Genomic DNA, 23317 nt, shown 5'->3' with positions numbered 1-23317 from the left:
CACTGACTGATCACACAAACCTCACTAACTGATCACACACACCTCACTGACTGATCACACACACCTCACTGACCGATCACACACACACCTCACTGACTGATCACACACACCTCACTGACTGATCATCACACACACCACACTGACCGATCACACATACCTCACTGATCGTTGACACACACACCTCACTGACTGATCACACACACCTCACCGACTGATCACACACACCTCACTGACCGATCACACACACACACCTCACTGACCGATCACACACACACACCTCACTGATCGTTGAAACACACCTCACTGACTGATCACACACACACATCACTGACCGATCAGACACACCTCACTGACCGATCACACACACACCTCACTGATCGATCACACACACACCTCACTGATCGATCACACACACACCTCACTGATCGATCACACACACACCTCACTGATCGATCACACACACACCTCACTGATCGATCACACGCAGACCTCACTGACCGATCACACACACACACACACACCTGACTGACCGATCACACACACACCTCACTAACTGATCACACACACACCACACTGACCGATCACACACACACACACCACACTGACTTATCTCACACACACACTGACTGATCACACACACACCTCACTGACCGATCACACACACCCCTCACTGATCTATCACACACACCTCACTGACCGATCACACACACTCACTGACCGATCACACACACCTCACTGACCGATCACACACACCTCACTGACCTATCACACACACCTCACTGACCTATCACACACACCTCACTGACCGATCACACACACACCTCACTGATCGATCACACACACACCTCACTGACCGATCACACACACTCACTGACCGATCACACACACCTCACTGACCTATCACACACACCTCACTGACCTATCACACACCTCACTGACCGATCACACACACACCTCACTGATCGATCACACACACACACCTCACTGATCGATCACACACACACTGCACTTACCAATCTCACACACACACCTCACTGCCCGATCACACACACACTAACCGATCACACACACCACACTGACCGATCACACACACACACCACACTAACCGATCACACACACACCACACTGACCGATCTCACACACACCACACTGACCGATCTCTCACACACCACACTGACCGATCTCACACACACACCTCACTGATCGATCTCACACACACCTCACTAACCGATCACACACACCCCTCACTGATCAATCAGACACACACACCTCACTGATCGATCACACACACACCACACTGACCAATCACACACACACACCACACTGACCGATAACACACACGGACCGATCACACACACGCACCTCACTGCTCTTTGACACACACACCTCACTGACCTATCACACACAGCTCACTGACCTATCACACACACCTCACTGACCTATCACACACCTCACTGACCGATCACACACACACCTCACTGACTGATCATACACACACCTCACTGATCGATCACACACACACACCTCACTGATCGATCACACACACACTGCACTTACCAATCTCACACACACACCTCACTGCCCGATCACACACACCACACTAACCGATCACACACACACCACACTGACCGATCTCACACACACCACACTGACCGATCTCACACACACCACACTGACCGATCTCACACACACACCTCACTGATCGATCTCACACACACCTCACTAACCGATCACACACACCCCTCACTGATCAATCAGACACACACACCTCACTGATCGATCACACACACACCACACTGACCAATCACACACACACACCACACTGACCGATCACACACACCACACTGACCGATAACACACACACACTGACCGATCACACACACACCACACTGACCGATCACACACACACCACACTGATTGATCACACGCACCTCACTGACTGATCACACAAACCTCACAGACTGATCACACACACCTCACTGACCGATCACACACACCTCACTGACTGATCACACACACCTCACTGACCGATCACACACACACCACACTGACTGATCACACACACCTCACTGACTGATCACACACACCACACTGACCGATCACACATACCTCACTGATCGTTGACACACACACACCTCACTGACCGATCACACACACACACCTCACTGATCGTTGAAACACACCTCACTGACTGATCACACACACACATCACTGATCGATCACACACACACCTCACTGATCGATCACACACACACCTCACTGATCGATCACACGCAGACCTCACTGACCGATCACAAACACACACACCTGACTGACCGATCACACACACACCTCACTAACTGATCACACACACACCACACTGACCGATCACACACACACACCACACTGATCTTTGACACACACACCTCACTGACTTATCTCACACACACACTGACTGATCACACACACACCTCACTGACCGATCACACACACACCTCACTGACCGATCACACACACCTCACTGACTGATCACACACACACCTCACTGATCAATCACACACACCTCACTGATTGATCACACAACCTCACTGACTGATCACACACACACGTCACTGACCGATCACACACACCTCACTGACTGATCACACACACACCTCACTGATCAATCACACACACCTCACTCACCTATCACACACACCTCACTGACCGATCACACACACACCTCACTGACTGATCACACACACCTCACTGACTGATCACACCCACCTCATTGACTGATCACACACACACATCACTGACCGATCACACACACACACCTCACTGACTGATCACACACACTCACTGACCGATCACACACACCTCACTGACCTATCACACACACCTCACTGACCTATCACACACACCTCACTGACCTATCACACACCTCACTGACCGATCACACACCTCACTGACCGATCACACACCTCACTGACCTATCACACACACCTCACTGACCTATCACACACACCTCACTGACCTATCACACACACCTCACTGACCTATCACACACCTCACTGACCTATCACACACACCTCACTAACCTATCACACACACCTCACTAACCTATCACACACACTCACTGACCTATCACACACACCTCACTGACCTATCACACACACCTCACTGACCTATCACACACCTCACTGACCTATCACACACACCTCACTGACCTATCACACACACCTCACTGACCTATCACACACCTCACTGACCTATCACACACACCTCACTGACCTATCACACACCTCACTGACCTATCACACACACCTCACTGACCTATCACACACCTCACTGACCTATCACACACCTCACTGACCTATCACACACACCTCACTAACCTATCACACACACCTCACTAACCTATCACACACACCTCACTGACCTATCACACACACCTCACTGACCTATCACACACACCTCACTGACCTATCACACACACCTCACTGACCTATCACACACACCTCACTGACCTATCACACACACCTCACTGACCTATCACACACACCTCACTGACCTATCACACACACCTCACTGACCTATCACACACACCTCACTGACCTATCACACACACCTCACTGACCTATCACACACACCTCACTGACTGATCACACACACCTCACTGACCTATCACACACACCTCACTGACCTATCACACACACCTCACTGACCTATCACACACACCTCACTGACCTATCACACACACTCACTGACCTATCACACACCTCACTGACCTATCACACACACCTCACTGACTGATCACACACACCTCACTGACCTATCACACACACCTCACTGACCTATCACACACACCTCACTGACCTATCACACACACCTCACTGACCTATCACACACCTCACTGACCGATCACACACACCTCACTGACCTATCACACACACCTCACTGACCTATCACACACCTCACTGACTGATCACACACACCTCACTGACCTATCACACACACCTCACTGACCTATCACACACACCTCACTGACCTATCACACACACTCACTGACCTATCACACACACACCTCACTGACCTATCACACACACCTCACTGACCTATCACACACACTCACTGACTTATCACACACACACCTCACTGACCTATCACACACACCTCACTGACCTATCACACACCTCACTGACTGATCACACACACCTCACTGACCTATCACACACACCTCACTGACCTATCACACACCTCACTGACCTATCACACACACCTCACTGACCTATCACACACACCTCACTGACCTATCACACACACTCACTGACCTATCACACACCTCACTGACCTATCACACACCTCACTGACTGATCACACACACCTCACTGACCTATCACACACCTCACTGACCGATCACACACCTCACTGACCTATCACACACACCTCACTGACCTATCACACACACCTCACTGACCTATCACACACCTCACTGACCGATCACACACCTCACTGACCGATCACACACCTCACTGACCTATCACACACCTCACTGACCTATCACACACACCTCACTGACCTATCACACACACCTCACTGACCTATCACACACCTCACTGACCTATCACACACACCTCACTGACCTATCACACACACCTCACTGACCTATCACACCTCACTGACTGATCACACACACCTCACTGACCTATCACACACCTCACTGACCTATCACACACACCTCACTGACCTATCACACCTCACTGACTGATCACACACACCTCACTGACCTATCACACACCTCACTGACCTATCACACACCTCACTGACCTATCACACACACCTCACTGACCTATCACACACACCTCACTGACCTATCACACACACCTCACTGACCTATCACACACCTCACTGACCTATCACACACACCTCACTGACCTATCACACACACCTCACTGACCTATCACACACACTCACTGACCTATCACACACACCTCACTGACCTATCACACACACCTCACTGACCTATCACACACCTCACTGACCTATCACACACCTCACTGACCTATCACACACACCTCACTGACCTATCACACACACCTCACTGACCTATCACACACCTCACTGACCTATCACACACACCTCACTGACCTATCACACACACCTCACTGACCTATCACACACACCTCACTGACCTATCACACACACCTCACTGACCTATCACACACCTCACTGACCTATCACACACACCTCACTGACCTATCACACACCTCACTGACCTATCACACACACCTCACTGACCTATCACACACCTCACTGACCTATCACACACACCTCACTGACCTATCACACACCTCACTGACCTATCACACACACCTCACTGACCTATCACACACACCTCACTGACCTATCACACACCTCACTGACCTATCACACACACCTCACTGACCTATCACACACACCTCACTGACCTATCACACACACCTCACTGACCTATCACACACCTCACTGACCTATCACACACCTCACTGACCTATCACACACCTCACTGACCTATCACACACCTCACTGACTGATCACACACACCTCACTGACCTATCACACACCTCACTGACCTATCACACACACCTCACTGACCTATCACACACCTCACTGACCTATCACACACACACTCACTGACCTATCACACACCTCACTGACCTATCACACACCTCACTGACCTATCACACACACTCACTGACCTATCACACACACACTCACTGACCTATCACACACCTCACTGACCTATCACACACCTCACTGACCTATCACACACACCTCACTGACCTATCACACACCTCACTGACCTATCACACACACCTCACTGACCTATCACACACCTCACTGACCTATCACACACCTCACTGACCTATCACACACACCTCACTGACCTATCACACACCTCACTGACCTATCACACACACCTCACTGACCTATCACACACCTCACTGACCTATCACACACCTCACTGACCTATCACACACACCTCACTGACCTATCACACACCTCACTGACCTATCACACACCTCACTGACCTATCACACACACCTCACTGACCTATCACACACCTCACTGACCTATCACACACACCTCACTGACCTATCACACACCTCACTGACCTATCACACACACCTCACTGACCTATCACACACACCTCACTGACCTATCACACACACCTCACTGACCTATCACACACCTCACTGACCTATCACACACACCTCACTGACCTATCACACACACCTCACTGACCTATCACACACACCTCACTGACCTATCACACACACCTCACTGACCTATCACACACCTCACTGACCTATCACACACACCTCACTGACCTATCACACACACCTCACTGACCTATCACACACCTCACTGACCTATCACACACCTCACTGACCTATCACACACACCTCACTGACCTATCACACACCTCACTGACCTATCACACACACCTCACTGACCTATCACACACCTCACTGACCTATCACACACACCTCACTGACCTATCACACACACCTCACTGACCTATCACACACCTCACTGACCTATCACACACACCTCACTGACCTATCACACACCTCACTGACCTATCACACACACCTCACTGACCTATCACACACCTCACTGACCTATCACACACACCTCACTGACCTATCACACACACCTCACTGACCTATCACACACACCTCACTGACCTATCACACACACCTCACTGACCTATCACACACCTCACTGACCTATCACACACCTCACTGACCTATCACACACACCTCACTGACCTATCACACACCTCACTGACCTATCACACACACCTCACTGACCTATCACACACCTCACTGACCTATCACACACACCTCACTGACCTATCACACACACCTCACTGACCTATCACACACACCTCACTGACCTATCACACACCTCACTGACCTATCACACACACCTCACTGACCTATCACACACCTCACTGACCTATCACACACCTCACTGACCTATCACACACCTCACTGACCTATCACACACACCTCACTGACCTATCACACACCTCACTGACCTATCACACACCTCACTGACCTATCACACACCTCACTGACCTATCACACACACCTCACTGACCTATCACACACACTCACTGACCTATCACACACCTCACTGACCTATCACACACACCTCACTGACCTATCACACACACCTCACTGACCTATCACACACCTCACTGACCTATCACACACCTCACTGACCTATCACACACACCTCACTGACTGATCACACACACTCACTGACCTATCACACACCTCACTGACCTATCACACACACCTCACTGACCTATCACACACACTCACTGACCTATCACACACCTCACTAACCTATCACACACCTCACTGACCTATCACACACCTCACTGACCTATCACACACACCTCACTGACCTATCACACACCTCACTAACCTATCACACACACCTCACTGACCTATCACACACCTCACTGACCTATCACACACACCTCACTGACCTATCACACACACTCACTGACCTATCACACACCTCACTAACCTATCACACACCTCACTGACCTATCACACACCTCACTAACCTATCACACACACCTCACTGACCTATCACACACCTCACTGACCTATCACACACCTCACTAACCTATCACACACACCTCACTGACCTATCACACACCTCACTAACCTATCACACACACCTCACTGACCTATCACACACACCTCACTGACCTATCACACACACTCACTAACCTATCACACACACCTCACTGACCTATCACACACCTCACTGACCTATCACACACCTCACTAACCTATCACACACACCTCACTGACCTATCACACACCTCACTGACCTATCACACACCTCACTGACCTATCACACACCTCACTGACCTATCACACACCTCACTGACTGATCACACACACCTCACTGACCTATCACACACACCTCACTGACCTATCACACACCTCACTGACCGATCACACACCTCACTGACCGATCACACACCTCACTGACCTATCACACACCTCACTGACCTATCACACACACCTCACTGACCTATCACACACACCTCACTGACCTATCACACACACCTCACTGACCTATCACACACACCTCACTGACCTATCACACACCTCACTGACCTATCACACACACCTCACTGACCTATCACACACCTCACTGACCTATCACACACACCTCACTGACCTATCACACACCTCACTGACCTATCACACACACCTCACTGACCTATCACACACCTCACTGACCTATCACACACCTCACTGACCTATCACACACACCTCACTGACTGATCACACACCTCACTGACCTATCACACACACCTCACTAACCTATCACACACACCTCACTAACCTATCACACACACCTCACTGACCTATCACACACACCTCACTGACCTATCACACACACCTCACTGACTGATCACACACACCTCACTGACCTATCACACACACCTCACTGACCCATCACACACACCTCACTGACCTATCACACACACACCTCACTGACCTATCACACACACCTCACTGACCTATCACACACACCTCACTGACCTATCACACACACCTCACTGACCTATCACACACACCTCACTGACCTATCACACACACCTCACTGACCTATCACACACACCTCACTGACCTATCACACACCTCACTGACCTATCACACACACCTCACTGACCTATCACACACCTCACTGACCTATCACACACCTCACTGACCTATCACACACACCTCACTAACCTATCACACACCTCACTGACCTATCACACACCTCACTGACCTATCACACACCTCACTGACCTATCACACACCTCACTGACCTATCACACACACCTCACTAACCTATCACACACCTCACTGACCTATCACACACTCACTGACCTATCACACACCTCACTGACCTATCACACACACCTCACTAACCTATCACACACCTCACTGACCTATCACACACCTCACTGACCTATCACACACCTCACTGACCTATCACACACACCTCACTGACCTATCACACACCTCACTGACCTATCACACACCTCACTGACCTATCACACACCTCACTGACTGATCACACACACCTCACTGACCTATCACACACACCTCACTGACCTATCACACACCTCACTGACCGATCACACACCTCACTGACCGATCACACACCTCACTGACCTATCACACACCTCACTGACCTATCACACACACCTCACTGACCTATCACACACACCTCACTGACCTATCACACACACCTCACTGACCTATCACACACCTCACTGACCTATCACACACACCTCACTGACCTATCACACACACCTCACTGACCTATCACACACCTCACTGACCTATCACACACACCTCACTGACCTATCACACACCTCACTGACCTATCACACACCTCACTGACCTATCACACACACCTCACTAACCTATCACACACACCTCACTAACCTATCACACACACCTCACTGACCTATCACACACACCTCACTGACCTATCACACACACCTCACTGACTGATCACACACACCTCACTGACCTATCACACACACCTCACTGACCTATCACACACACCTCACTGACCTATCACACACACCTCACTGACCTATCACACACACCTCACTGACCTATCACACACACCTCACTGACCTATCACACACACCTCACTGACCTATCACACACACCTCACTGACCTATCACACACACCTCACTGACCTATCACACACCTCACTGACCTATCACACACACCTCACTGACCTATCACACACCTCACTGACCTATCACACACCTCACTGACCTATCACACACACCTCACTGACCTATCACACACACCTCACTAACCTATCACACACACCTCACTGATCGATCACACACACACCTCACTGATCGATCACACACACACCTCACTGATCGATCACACACACACTGCACTTACCAATCTCACACACACACCTCACTGCCCGATCACACACACCACACTAACCGATCACACACACACCACACTGACCGATCTCACACACACCACACTAACCGATCACACACACACCACACTGACCGATCTCACACACACACCTCACTGATCGATCTCACACACACCTCACTAACCGATCACACACACCCCTCACTGATCAATCAGACACACACACCTCACTGATCGATCACACACACACCACACTGACCAATCACACACACACACCACACTGACCAATCACACACACACACCACACTGACCGATAACACACACACACGGACCGATCACACACACGTACCTCACTGCTCTTTGACACACACACCTCACTGACCTATCACACACACCTCACTGACCTATCACACACACCTCACTGACCTATCACACACCTCACTGACCGATCACACACACACCTCACTGACTGATCATACACACACCTCAGTGACCGATCACACACACACCTCACTGATCGATCACACACACACACCTCACTGATCGATCACACACACACTGCACTTACCAATCTCACACACACACCTCACTGCCCGATCACACACACCACACTAACCGATCACACACACACCACACTGACCGATCTCACACACACCACACTGACCGATCTCACACACAGACTGACCGATCTCACACACACACCTCACTGATCGATCTCACACACACCTCACTAACCGATCACACACACCCCTCACTGATCAATCAGACACACACACCTCACTGATCGATCACACACACACCACACTGACCAATCACACACACACACCACACTGACCGATCACACACACCACACAGACCGATAACACACACACACTGACCGATCACACACACACACACTGACCGATCACACACACACCACACTGACCGATCACACACACACCACACTGATTGATCACACAGACCTCACTGACTGATCACACAAACCTCACTGACTGATCACACACACCTCACTGACCGATCACACACACCTCACTGACTGATCACACACACCTCACTGACCGATCACACACACACCTCACTGACTGATCACACACACACCTCACTGACTGATCACACACACCACACTGACCGATCACACATACCTCACTGATCGTTGACACACACACCTCATTGACCGATCACACACACACACACACCTCACTGACCGATCATACACACACACCTCACTGATCGTTGAAACACACCTCACTGACTGATCACACACACACATCACTGACCGATCAGACACACCTCACTGACCGATCACACACACACCTCACTGATCGATCACACACACACCTCACTGATCGATCACACACACACCTCACTGATCGATCACACGCAGACCTCACTGACCGATCACACACACACACACCTGACTGACCGATCACACACACACCTCACTAACTGATCACACACACACCACACTGACCGATCACACACACACACACCACACTGATCTTTGACACACACACCTCACTGACTTATCTCACACACACACTGACTGATCACACACAAACCTCACTGACCGATCACACACACACCTCACTGACCGATCACACACACCTCACTGACTGATCACACACACACCTCACTGATCAATCACACACACACCTCACTGATTGATCACACAACCTCACTGACTGATCACACACACACGTCACTGACCGATCACACACACCTCACTGACTGATCACACACACACCTCACTGATCAATCACACACACACCTCACTGATTGATCACACACACCTCACTGACTGATCACACACACACCTCACTGACTGATCACACACACACGTCACTGACCGATCACACACACCTCACTGACTGATCACACACACACGTCACTGACCGATCACACACACACCTCACTGATCGATCACACAAACCTCACTGATCGATCACACAGACTTCACTGACCGATCACACACACACCACACTGACCGATCACACACACACACCTTACTGATCTTTGACACACACACCACTAACTGATCACACACACACCACACTAACCGATCACACACACACCACACTGACCGATCACACACACACCACACTAACCGATCACACACACACCACACTAACCGATCACACACACACCACACTGACCGATCACACACACACACCACACTAACCAATCACACACACCTCACTGATTGTTGACCCACACACCTCACTGACTGATCACACAGACCTCACTGACTGATCACACACACACCTCACTGATCGATCACACACACACACCTCACTGATCGATCACACACACCTCACTGATCGATCACACACACCTCACTGATCGATCACACACATCTCACTGATCGATCACACACATCTCACTGATCGATCACACACATCTCACTGATCGATCACACACACAACCTCACTGATCAATCACACACACCTCATTGATCGATCACACACACACATACCTCACTGATCGATCACACACAGACCTCACTGATCGATCACACACACACCTCACTGACCGATCACACACACACCTCAATGATCGATCACACACACACCTCACTAACCGATCACACACACACCTCACTGATCAATCACACACCTCACTGATCAATCACACACCTCACTGATCAATCACACACCTCACTGATCAATCACAGACCTCACTGATCAATCACGCACCTCACTGATCAATCACACACCTCACTGATCAATCACACACCTCACTGATCAATCAAATACAGACCTCACTGACCGATCAGACACACACTTCACTGACCGATCACACACAGACCTCACTGACCGATCACACACACACACCCGACTGACCGATCACACACCCACCTCACTGATCGAGCACATACACACCTCACTAACCGATCACACACACACATCTCACTGATCGATCGCACATACCGCACTGACCGATCCCACACCTCACTGACGGACGACACACACATTTCACTGATCGATCATACACACACACCTCACTGACCGATCACGCACACCTGATAGATCACACACCCGACTGACCGATCTCACACACACCGCACTGACCGATCACACACACACCTCACTGACCGATCACACACACACCTCACTGACCGATCACACACACACCTCACTGACTGATCACACACACCTCAGTGACCGATCACACACACACCTCACTGATCGATCACACACACATACCACACTGATCGATCACACACCTCACTGACTGATCAAACACACACACCTCACTGATCGATCACACACACACACCTCACTAACCGATCACATACACACCTCACTAACCGATCACACACACACCTCACTGATCGATCACACACACACACACTGATCGATCACACACACACACACCATGACCGATCACACACACCCACCTCACTGACCGATCACACACACACATACCTCACTGATTGATCACACACACACCTCACTGATCGATCACACACAGACCTCACTAATCGATCACACACACACCTCACTGATCGATCACACACACACCTCACTGATCAATCACACACACACCTCACTGATCAATCACACACACACCTCACTGATCAATCACACACACACCTCACTGATCAATCACACACACCTCACTGAACGATCACATACACCTCACTGACCGATCACACACACACTTCACTGACCCATCACACACACCTCACTGATCGATCACACACACACCTCACTGGACAATCACAAACACACCTCATTGACCAATCACAGACACCTCACTGATCGATCACACACAGACCTCACTGACCGATCACACACACACCTCACTGATCGATCACACACACACCTCACTGATCGATCACACACACACCTCACTGACTGATCACACACACCTCACTGACCGATCACACACCTCACTGACCGATCATACACCTCACTGATCGATCATACACACACCTCACTGACCGATCACACATCTCACTGATCAATCACACACACCCCCACCAGCTTCTCCCTCTCCCCTCGCTCCTTGTGGGTCCTAATGGAGATCAGCTCTCCCCTCACCACCGCCTTCAGTGCCTCCCATACCATCCCCACTCGGACGTCCCCGTTGTCGTTGGTCTCCAGGTACCTCTCTATACTTCCTCGGACCCGCTCGCTCACATCCTCGTCCGCTGGTCCCTCTCCTCCCCCATCTCCAAGTCCACCCAATGCAGGGCGTGGTCCGAAATGCCTATTGCCGAATACTCAGTATCCTCTACTCTCGCTATCAGCGCCCTACTCAAGATGAAAAAGTCGTTTCGGGAATAAGCCTTTTGGACATGTGAGAAGAATGAAAATTCCCTAGCCCCCGGCCTTGCAAATCTCCAAGGGTCCACCCCTCCCATCTGGTCCATAAACCCCCTCAGCACTCTAGCCGCCGCCGGCTTCCTACCGGTCCTAGACCTGGAGCGATCCAGTGCCGGATCCAGCACCGTGTTAAAGTTTCCCCCCATTTCCAAGTCTGGGATCCGACCCAACATACGCCGCATAAAACCCGCATCGTCCCAGTTCGGGGCATACACATTGACCAGTACCACCCTCTCTCCCTGCAACTTACCATTTTGTACCTGCCGCCATTATCTGCCACAATGCTCGACGCCTCAAACGACAGCTTCTTTCCCACCAAAATCGCCACCCCTCGATTTTTGGCAGCCAGTCCCGAGTGAAACACCTGACCTACCCACCCTTTCCTCAATCTTACCTGGTCTGCCACCTTCAGGTGTGTCTCCTGAAGCATAACCACATCCGCCTTGAGCCCCTTCAGGTGCGCGAACACGCCCATTCAGTCCCCTTACATTCCAGGTTATCAGCCGGATCAGGGGGCTACCCGCCCCCCCTCCCCGCCGACTAGCCATGACCCCTCCTCAGCCAGCCACGCGCCCGCACCCCACACCCGGCCAATTCCCCACAGCGGCATACCCCCGTCTCGACCGCCCCCCCCCACTCGCTCCAGCTCCTGCTTGACCATAGCAGCAGCAACTCGATTTCCCCCCCACCCAAACCACCCCCCCCCACCGGCTAGGACCCACTCTAGCTGATTTACTCCCCCCATTGCACTTCCGCAAGTCAGCTGACTCCTGCTGAACCCGGCCACTCCCGCCTCTCCTTCGACTCCTCCCATTGTGTGGCACACCCTCCTCTCCCGTTCCCCATCCATAGGCTCTCCCCCTCCCCCTTCCGTTCTAAGCATGGGAAACAACCCTCACTCCCCGGCCCCAGCCCCGCCCCCTCCAGTCTTCAGCACGGGAAAAAGCCCGCGCCTTCCACCTACCAGGCCCCGCCACCTCTGACGCAACTCATTTTAAAGGTCCGGTCCCCTCACCCCTGACTCGGGCCTCCCCTCCCCCGCCGGGCCCCATCTCACCTCCAAGAGCCCTCCCGACCAACCCAACCAAAACAGTACCCAACCCGCCCCAGCCACCCTCACCGACCCAAACGAGAAAAAACACAAAGAAAAAAAAAGAAACCCGGCACAATACAAAGGCCCCCTCCTCGAAACAAAAGTAAACATACCATATCAGCTGCAGTCCCCAATCGCCCGTCCCGACCCTCAATCTGTGTCCAACTTCTCGGCCTGAACAAAGGCCCACTCCTCCTCCGGAGACTCAAAATAATGGTGCCGGTCCTTGTAGGTAACCCACAGTCGCACCGGCTGCAACATGCCAAACTTCACCCCCTTCCTGTGCAGCACCGCCTTCGCTTGATTGTACCCGGCCCTCCTCTTCGCCACCTCCGCACTCCAGTCCTGATATATCCGAACCTCCGCGTTCTCCCACCTGCTGCTCCTCTCCTTCTTGGCCCACCTGAGCAAGCACACCCGATCAGCCAACCGATGGAACCTCACCAGCACCGCCCGCGGAGGCTCGGTAGCCTTGGGCCTCCTCGCCAGCACTCCATGGGCCCCTTCTAGCTCCAGGGGCCCCTGGAAGGACCCCGCTCCCATCAGCGAGTTCAACATGGTGACCACATAGGCCCCCACGTCCGGCCTCTCCAGCCCCTCCGGGAGTCCTGGAATCGGCAGATTCTTCCGCCTCGACCGATTCTCAATCTCCTCGAACCGCTCCTGCCATTTCTTGTGGAGCGCCTCGTGCGCCTCCACCTTTACCGCCAGGCCTAAGATCTCGTCCTCATTGTCAGAGATCTTTTGTCGAGCCTCGCGGATCGCCACTCCCTGGGCCGTCTGTGTCTCCAGCAGCTTACCAATAGACGCCTACATCAGCTCTAGCAGGTCCGTTTTAATCTCTCTGAGGCAGCGCTGGATACCCTCCTGTTGTTCCTCCGCCCACTGCCTCCACGCTGCCTGGTCTCCGCCCGCCGCCATTTTGTCCTTCTTCTCTCGCACCTTCTTCGGGTCCACCACCTCCTTTTTTGTCGCCCCGCTCCTAGTTGAAGCCATGTACTGACGGGGAGCTGTTGTAGACTCCTTCCCACACCGGGAATCATAGAATTTACAGTGCAGAAGGAGGCCATTCGGCCCATCGAGTCTGCACCGGCCCTTGGAAAGAGCATTCCACTTCAGCCCCACACCTCCACCCTATCTCCTTTATCCCCGGAACCCAGTCATCACACCTAACCTTTTGGTCACTAAGGGCAATTTAGAATGTTCAATCCACCTAACGCATACAAAATGATCAGGGGGTTGGATAGGGTGGACAGTGAGAGCCTTCTCCCGCGGATGGATATGGCTGGCACGAGGGGACATAACTTTAAACTGAGGGGTAATAGATATAGGACAGAGGTCAGAGGTAGGTTCTTTACGCAAAGAGTAGTGAGGCCGTGGAATGCCCTACCTGCTACAGTAGTGAACTCGCCAACATTGAGGGCATTTAAAAGTTTATTGGATAAACATATGGATGATAATGGCATAGTGTAGGTTAGATGGCTTTTGTTTCGGTGCAACATCGTGGGCCGAAGGGCCTGTACTGCGCTGTATTGTTCTATGTTCTAACCTGCACATCTTTGGACTGTGGGAGGAAACCGGAGCACCCGGAGGAAACCCACGCACACACGGGGAGAACATGCAGACTCCGCACAGACAGTGACCCAAGCCGGGAATCAAACCTGGGACCCTGGAGCTGTGAAGCAACTGTGCTAACCACTGTGCTACCGTGCTGCCCATCGAACAACGTAGATGGAAACGTCGCAAAAGAGCCGTTGGGGGCCCTGAAAAGAGCCCAAAAGTCCGTTTTTGCGGGAGCCGCCGAATGTGCGACTTAGCTCCGCATAGCCGCAACCGGAAGTCCGATCATACACACACTTCACTGACTGATCACACACACACCTCACTGATCACACACACCTAACTGATCGATCACACACACACCTAACTGATCGATCACACACACACCTCACTGATCGATCACACACACCTCACTGACCGATCACACACACACATCTCACTGACCGATCACACACACTTCACTGATCACACACACCTAACTGATCGATCACACACACACCTCACTGATCGATCACACACACCTCACTGATCGATCACACACACACCTCACTGATCGATCACACACACCTCACTGATCGATCACACACACCTCACTGATCGATCACACACACCTCACTGATCGATCACACACACCTCACTGATCGATCACACACACCTCACTGATCGATCACACACACACCTCACCTGATCGACACACGCACACCTTACTGATCCATCACACGCACACCTCACTGATCAATCACACACACCTCTTTGATCGATCACACACATACCTCACTGATCGATACGACACATCCACACCTCACTGATCAGACCAATCTCCCCCCACACACACTCACCTCCATGTACATAGAGGTACTGTTCCACCACAGTAGCGGTGTGTGCCGCCAAACCCGGTGGGCACTGTGAATTGGCTGCTGATAGCAGCTTCCAGCTCTCGGCTAGTGGGTCATACAGCCAGATATCATTGGCCAGGGAGCCATTTGCCAGCTGGCCACCAAATAGCAGCATCCGTCCTTTCCACTCAACAACAGTGTGAGAGTGTCGGCCAGCCTGAAAACAGAACGCAAAAGCAGTTGAACACACAGACTAGCAACACCACAAGGGGCAGGGAGAATGTAGCGAGGAGAGGAGTCAGGTCTCTCAGCGGACGTGTCCAAGACACCGAGGGGGGCAGCGGAGGTGACCGGGACACAGAGGGGGCAGCGGAGGTGTCCGGGACACAGAGGGGGGCAGCGGAGGTGTCCGGGACACAGAGGGGGGCAGCGGAGGTGTCCGGGACACAGAGGGGGGCAGCGGAGGTGTCCGGGACACAGTGGGGGGCAGCGGAGGTGTCCGGGAAACAGAGGGGGGCAGCGGAGGTGTCCGGGACACAGAGGGGGGCAGCGGAGGTGTCCGGGACACAGAGGTGGGCAGCGGAGGTGTCCGGGACACAGAGGGGGGCAGCGGAGGTGTCCGGGACACAGAGGGGGGCAGCGGAGGTGTCCGGGACACAGAGGGGGGCAGCGGAGGTGTCCGGGACACAGTGGGGGGCAGCGGAGGTGTCCGGGACACAGTGGGGGGCAGCGGAGGTGTCCGGGACACAGAGGGGGGCAGCGGAGGTGTCCGGGACACAGAGGGGGGCAGCGGAGGTGTCCGGGACACAGAGGGGGGCAGCGGAGGTGTCCGGGACACAGAGGGGGGCAGCGGAGGTGTCCGGGACACAGAGGGGGGCAGCGGAGGTGTCCTGGACACAGAGGGGGGGCAGCGGAGGTGTCCCGGACACACGGGGGCAGCGGAGGAGTCCCAGGCACCGAGGGGGGCAGCGGAGGTGCCCAGACACTGAAGGGACAGACGCTGCCTCAAAATTATGGGGTAGGCTGCTGCTTACCGGAGAGGGGCTGAGTGAACTCCGATGCCACTGATTACTCGTGAAGTTGTATCGAATAAGATCGCCGAGAACATCATTCAGATCAAACCCTGCAAAGTGTACAGAAAGGAAGACAGGAAATAGGAGCAGTTGTAGACACCTGCCGCACCATTCAATACGGCTTCAACTCCACTTGCCTGCCACCCTCCCTGATGGATCAAAAATCTGTCTATCCCCCAGCATTTCATATACAGCACATTACAGGCCCTTCAGCCCACGATGTTGAGCCGGCCCTTATCCTAATCTAAGATCAACCTAACCTACACCCCTTTAATTTAATGCTGTCCATCTGCCTGTTCAAGAGTCGCTTAAATATCCCTAATGACTCTGACTCCACCACCTCTGCAGGCAGTGCATTCCACACACCCACCACTCTCTGTGTAAAGAACCTACCTCTGACATCTCCCCTATACCTTCCTCCAATCACCTTAAAATTATGTCCCCTCGTGACAGCCATTTGTGCCCGAGGGAAGTCTCTGGATATCCACTCTATCCATGCCTCTCATCACATCTATGATATGACAAGGACTCGGAGGTAGAAAATTCCAAAGATCCGCAACATTTTGGCTGAAGTCATTTCTCCTCATCTCCATCCTAAATGATGCCCCCTTCCTCCCCTTATCCTGAGTCTGTGTTCTAGATTCACTAACCAGCGGAAACAATGTGGCCGTCCTGTCAAACCCCCTGCAGAATCTTGTAGGTTTCAATGAGATTGCCTCTCATTCTTCTGAAGGCAGAGAATATAAACCCAATTTATTCAGACTGTCATCGTAGAACCTCTCATCCCAGCGACCAATCTACGACTCCAACACAAATTTATATTTTTGCAATTATGTGATGAACATAGACATTGTTATATATTATATTTGATATTTGTGGCAGGAATGTGAAGTGGCAGTGAGTCTACTAAAGGTGTAATTAAGGAGTTGTAAAAGGTGAGATAATCATTCATTCTAACCATTAACTTATTTACACACAGTTGGCTAATGGGATATTGTTTTCATTGCAGGAGATTCCTTGTAGACTAGACATTTTATGAGGGACCAAGCCAAGCAGGTCATGGGACATCTTAGTGGGATACAGATGTGCAGTTAATGGGAGTAGCCAGGTCTGTCCGTAGTTTGCAGTTTTGCCAAATGCTTTTTTTTTTATAAAGTATTTTTATTCAACAAATCTTCAACAGTTTCACAATACAAAACCACCCCACCCAGCCCACTCCCCTCAAAGGTAACCAACTGCTGGAAATGCATGATGAACAAACCTCAACAGACACCCTCCACCCCCTCAAACAGCCGGCTCATCCTAGACTTTGTGAAGTGAGCCCTTTACACTGCCTTCCGCTGTATTAGCCTCGAGCACAAAGTTGAGGCATTTACCATCCGCAGCATCTCCAGCACCACGCCCAACTCTTCCTCCCACTTTACCTTAATCCCCTCCATGGACACTCCGTCCTTCTCCAAAATCCTCCCATAAATCGGTAAGGCAACCTCTTCCCCAAACCCCCCTTGACAGCACCGCCTCCAGCAACGAGGTGGCAGGCGCTATCGGGAAGGTCCGGAGGCCCTTCCTCGCAAAGACCCACACCTGCATCTATCGAAAACGTTTGCCTCGCAACAGCCCAAACTTCTTGCCCAACTCCTCCAAACTACCAAATCACCCTCCCAGAAACAAATCCTTTATTTCCTTAATCCCTCTCTCTTCCCATCCCCCAAAACCTTGCATCCATCCTCCCCGGCTCAAACCCATGATTCTCCCTAATCGGCATCGCCCTCGACCCAGCTTCCAACCGAAAATGCTGTCTAAACTGCCTCTACATCGTCAACATGGCTAACATTTAAGGGGCATCTTGACAAATACATGAATAGGATGGGAATAGAGGGATACGGACCCAGGAAGTGTAGAAGATTGTAGTTTAGTCAGGCAGCATGGTCGGCACGGGCTTGGAGGGCCGAAGAGCCTGTTCCTGTGCTGTACATTTCTTTGTCCTTTGTAACACTACCAGACTTACCATATACTTCACTGGGGCCACAGGGAGCGGTGCCATTGCCTGCGTCCGGAACTCCACCCCCTGTAAGAGCCCGCCTTCATCCTCACTCATAAAGCCCCCTCCTCCCTGCTCCAACCCCGAACCTTTTCTGTATTTGCCGCCCAATAATAATACAACAAATTTGGGAGGCTATCCCCTCTGCAGTATCACATTCTTAATCCTAGCCACCTTCCCCGCCCAAATAAATGAGGAGATCAGCCTGCCTACCCCCCTAGACAGAATGAGATTGTCCCACCTCAGCAAATCAGCCTTCACCCTCCCCACCAAGCTCCCTCCACACTGTCCCCAGCAAACACACCCAGGGCAGGTACAGTACAGCGTTAGATACAGAGTAAAGTTCTCTCTACACTGTCCCCATCAAACACTCCCAGAACAGGTACAGCACAGGGTTAGATACAGAGTAAATCTCTATCTACACTGTCCCCATCAAACACTCCCATGACAGGTACAGCACGGGGTTAGATACAGAGTAAATCTCTATCTACACTATCCCCATCAAACACTCCCAGGACAGGTACAGCACGGGGTTAGATAGAGAGTAAAGCTCCATCTACACTGTCCACATTGAACACTCCCAGGACAGGTGCAGCACAGGGTTAGATACAGAGTAAAGCTCTCTCATTCTTCCAGCGGAGCGGGCAGAGAGGGGAGCGATTTTTGGAGGGGAGAGCTGGAAGGTAAGCTGGGTTTTTAATTTTTAAACTTACTTTTTCGGAGCAGGAAAGCGGAAGTCGGCCGTGGGGAGACCTGGGAAGGTTTGTATTTTCTTTAAAAAGGCACTTACTTCCGAGGTTTCGGCCTCATTCTTCCAGCGGAGCGGGCAGAGAGGGGAGTGATTTTTGGAGGGGAGAGCTGGAAGGGAGAGCTGGAAGGTAAGCCGAGTTTTTGATTTTTAACTTACTTTTTCGGAGCAGGAAACCGGAAGTCGGCCGTGGGGAGACCTGGGAAGGTTGCATTACCCAATAAATTTGAACGGTGAGGAAACCCGAGACACTACACGTGTAGCGTCTCCCACCCTCCCTCCTCCTCTAACCTAAAAAAAAAGACTCAGTGCTGTGAGCAGGTAAGCTATTTACTTTTCTTTTCTTTCTTTATTACTGGGAGACGAAGTAGAGGTGATGGCAGCTAGGGCAGTGGAATGACCCTCCTGCAGAATGTTCGAGGTAAGGGAGACCACCGGTGTCCTTGCTGACTTCATCAGCGGGAAGTGCAGCCAACTCCAACTCCTCACAGATCGTGTTAGGGAACTGGAGCTGGAGCTGGATGAACTGAGGATCATTCGGGAAGCTGAGGGGGTGATAGATAGAAGCTACAGGGACATAGTTATACCTGAGAACAAAGGTAGCTGGGTCACAGTTAGAGGTGGGAAGAGGAGGAAGCAGTCAGTGCAGGGATCCCCTGTGGTCGTTCCTCTCAACAATAAGTATACCCCTTTGGATACTGTTGGGGGGATTACCTAGCAGGGGTAGGCTGCAGTGACCGGGTCTCTGGCACGAGGTCTGGCTCTGGGGCTCAGAAGGGAAGGGGGGAGACTAGGAGAGCACTAGTTATAGGGGACTCAATAGTTAGAAGTACAGACAGGCGGTTCTGTGGGCACTCTCGCATGGTTTGTTGACTCCCGGGTGCCAGGGTCCATGACGTCTCGTATCGTGTCTTCAGGATCCTTAAGGGGGAGGGGGAGCAGCCAGAAGTCGTGGTGCACATTGGTACCAACGACGTAGGTAGGAAAAGGGGTGTGGATGTAATAAACGAGTTTAGGGAGTTAGGCTGGAAGTTAAAAGCCGGGACAGACAGAGTTGTCATCTCTGATTTGTTGCCGGTGCCACGTGATAGCGAGGCTAGGAATAGGGAGAGAGTGCAGTTGAACACGTGGCTGCAGGAATGGTGTAGGAGGGAGGGCTTCAGGTATTTGGATAATTGGAGCGCATTCTAGGGAAGGTGGGACCTGTACAAGGAGGACGGGTTGCATCCGAACCAGAGGGGCACCAATATTTTGGGAGGGAGGTTTTCTATTACGCTTCGGGAGGGTTTAAACTAATTTGGCAGGGGAATGGGAACCGGATTTGTAGCCCAGTAACTAAGGTAGAATTTCATAGAATTTAGTGTAGAAGACCATCGAGTCTGCACCGGCTCTTGGAAAGAGCACCCTACCCAAGGTCAACACCTCCACCCTATCCCCATATCCCGATGTTCAAGAAGATTAGGGAGGGTGGTGGCATTGTTAATTAGAGATAGTATAACAGCTGCAGAAAGGCAGTTCGAGGAGGATCTGCCTACTGAGGTGGTATGGGTTGAAGTCAGAAATAGGAAGAGAGCAGTCACCTTCTTGGGAGTTTTCAATAGGCCCCCCAACAGCAGCAGAGATGTGTAGGAACCGATTGGGAAACAGATTTTGGAAAGGTGCAAAGTCACAGGGTAGTCGTGATGGG

General features: G+C 51.6%; 1 protein-coding gene across 1 annotated transcript in view; it reads right to left on the bottom strand.

Annotated features, from left to right (window-relative positions):
• LOC140406558 (multiple epidermal growth factor-like domains protein 8) overlaps positions 1–23317 on the bottom strand; it is a gene marked incomplete at its 3' end in the record, with an annotated part of 113550 nt that overhangs the window by 37487 nt on the left and 52746 nt on the right. Inside the window, exons 6-7 of the mRNA XM_072494553.1 lie at positions 18803–18891; positions 17772–17985 (exon numbers count right to left, since the gene is read on the bottom strand). Coding sequence (XP_072350654.1) covers positions 17772–17985; positions 18803–18891 — 303 coding nt within the window. The remainder of the gene's footprint in view (positions 1–17771; positions 17986–18802; positions 18892–23317) is intronic.

Source organism: Scyliorhinus torazame, unplaced genomic scaffold, assembly GCF_047496885.1.
Source record: "Scyliorhinus torazame isolate Kashiwa2021f unplaced genomic scaffold, sScyTor2.1 scaffold_613, whole genome shotgun sequence".
Taxonomy (NCBI): Eukaryota; Metazoa; Chordata; class Chondrichthyes; order Carcharhiniformes; family Scyliorhinidae; genus Scyliorhinus; species Scyliorhinus torazame.
This window is presented reverse-complemented; position numbering and strand designations above follow the sequence as displayed.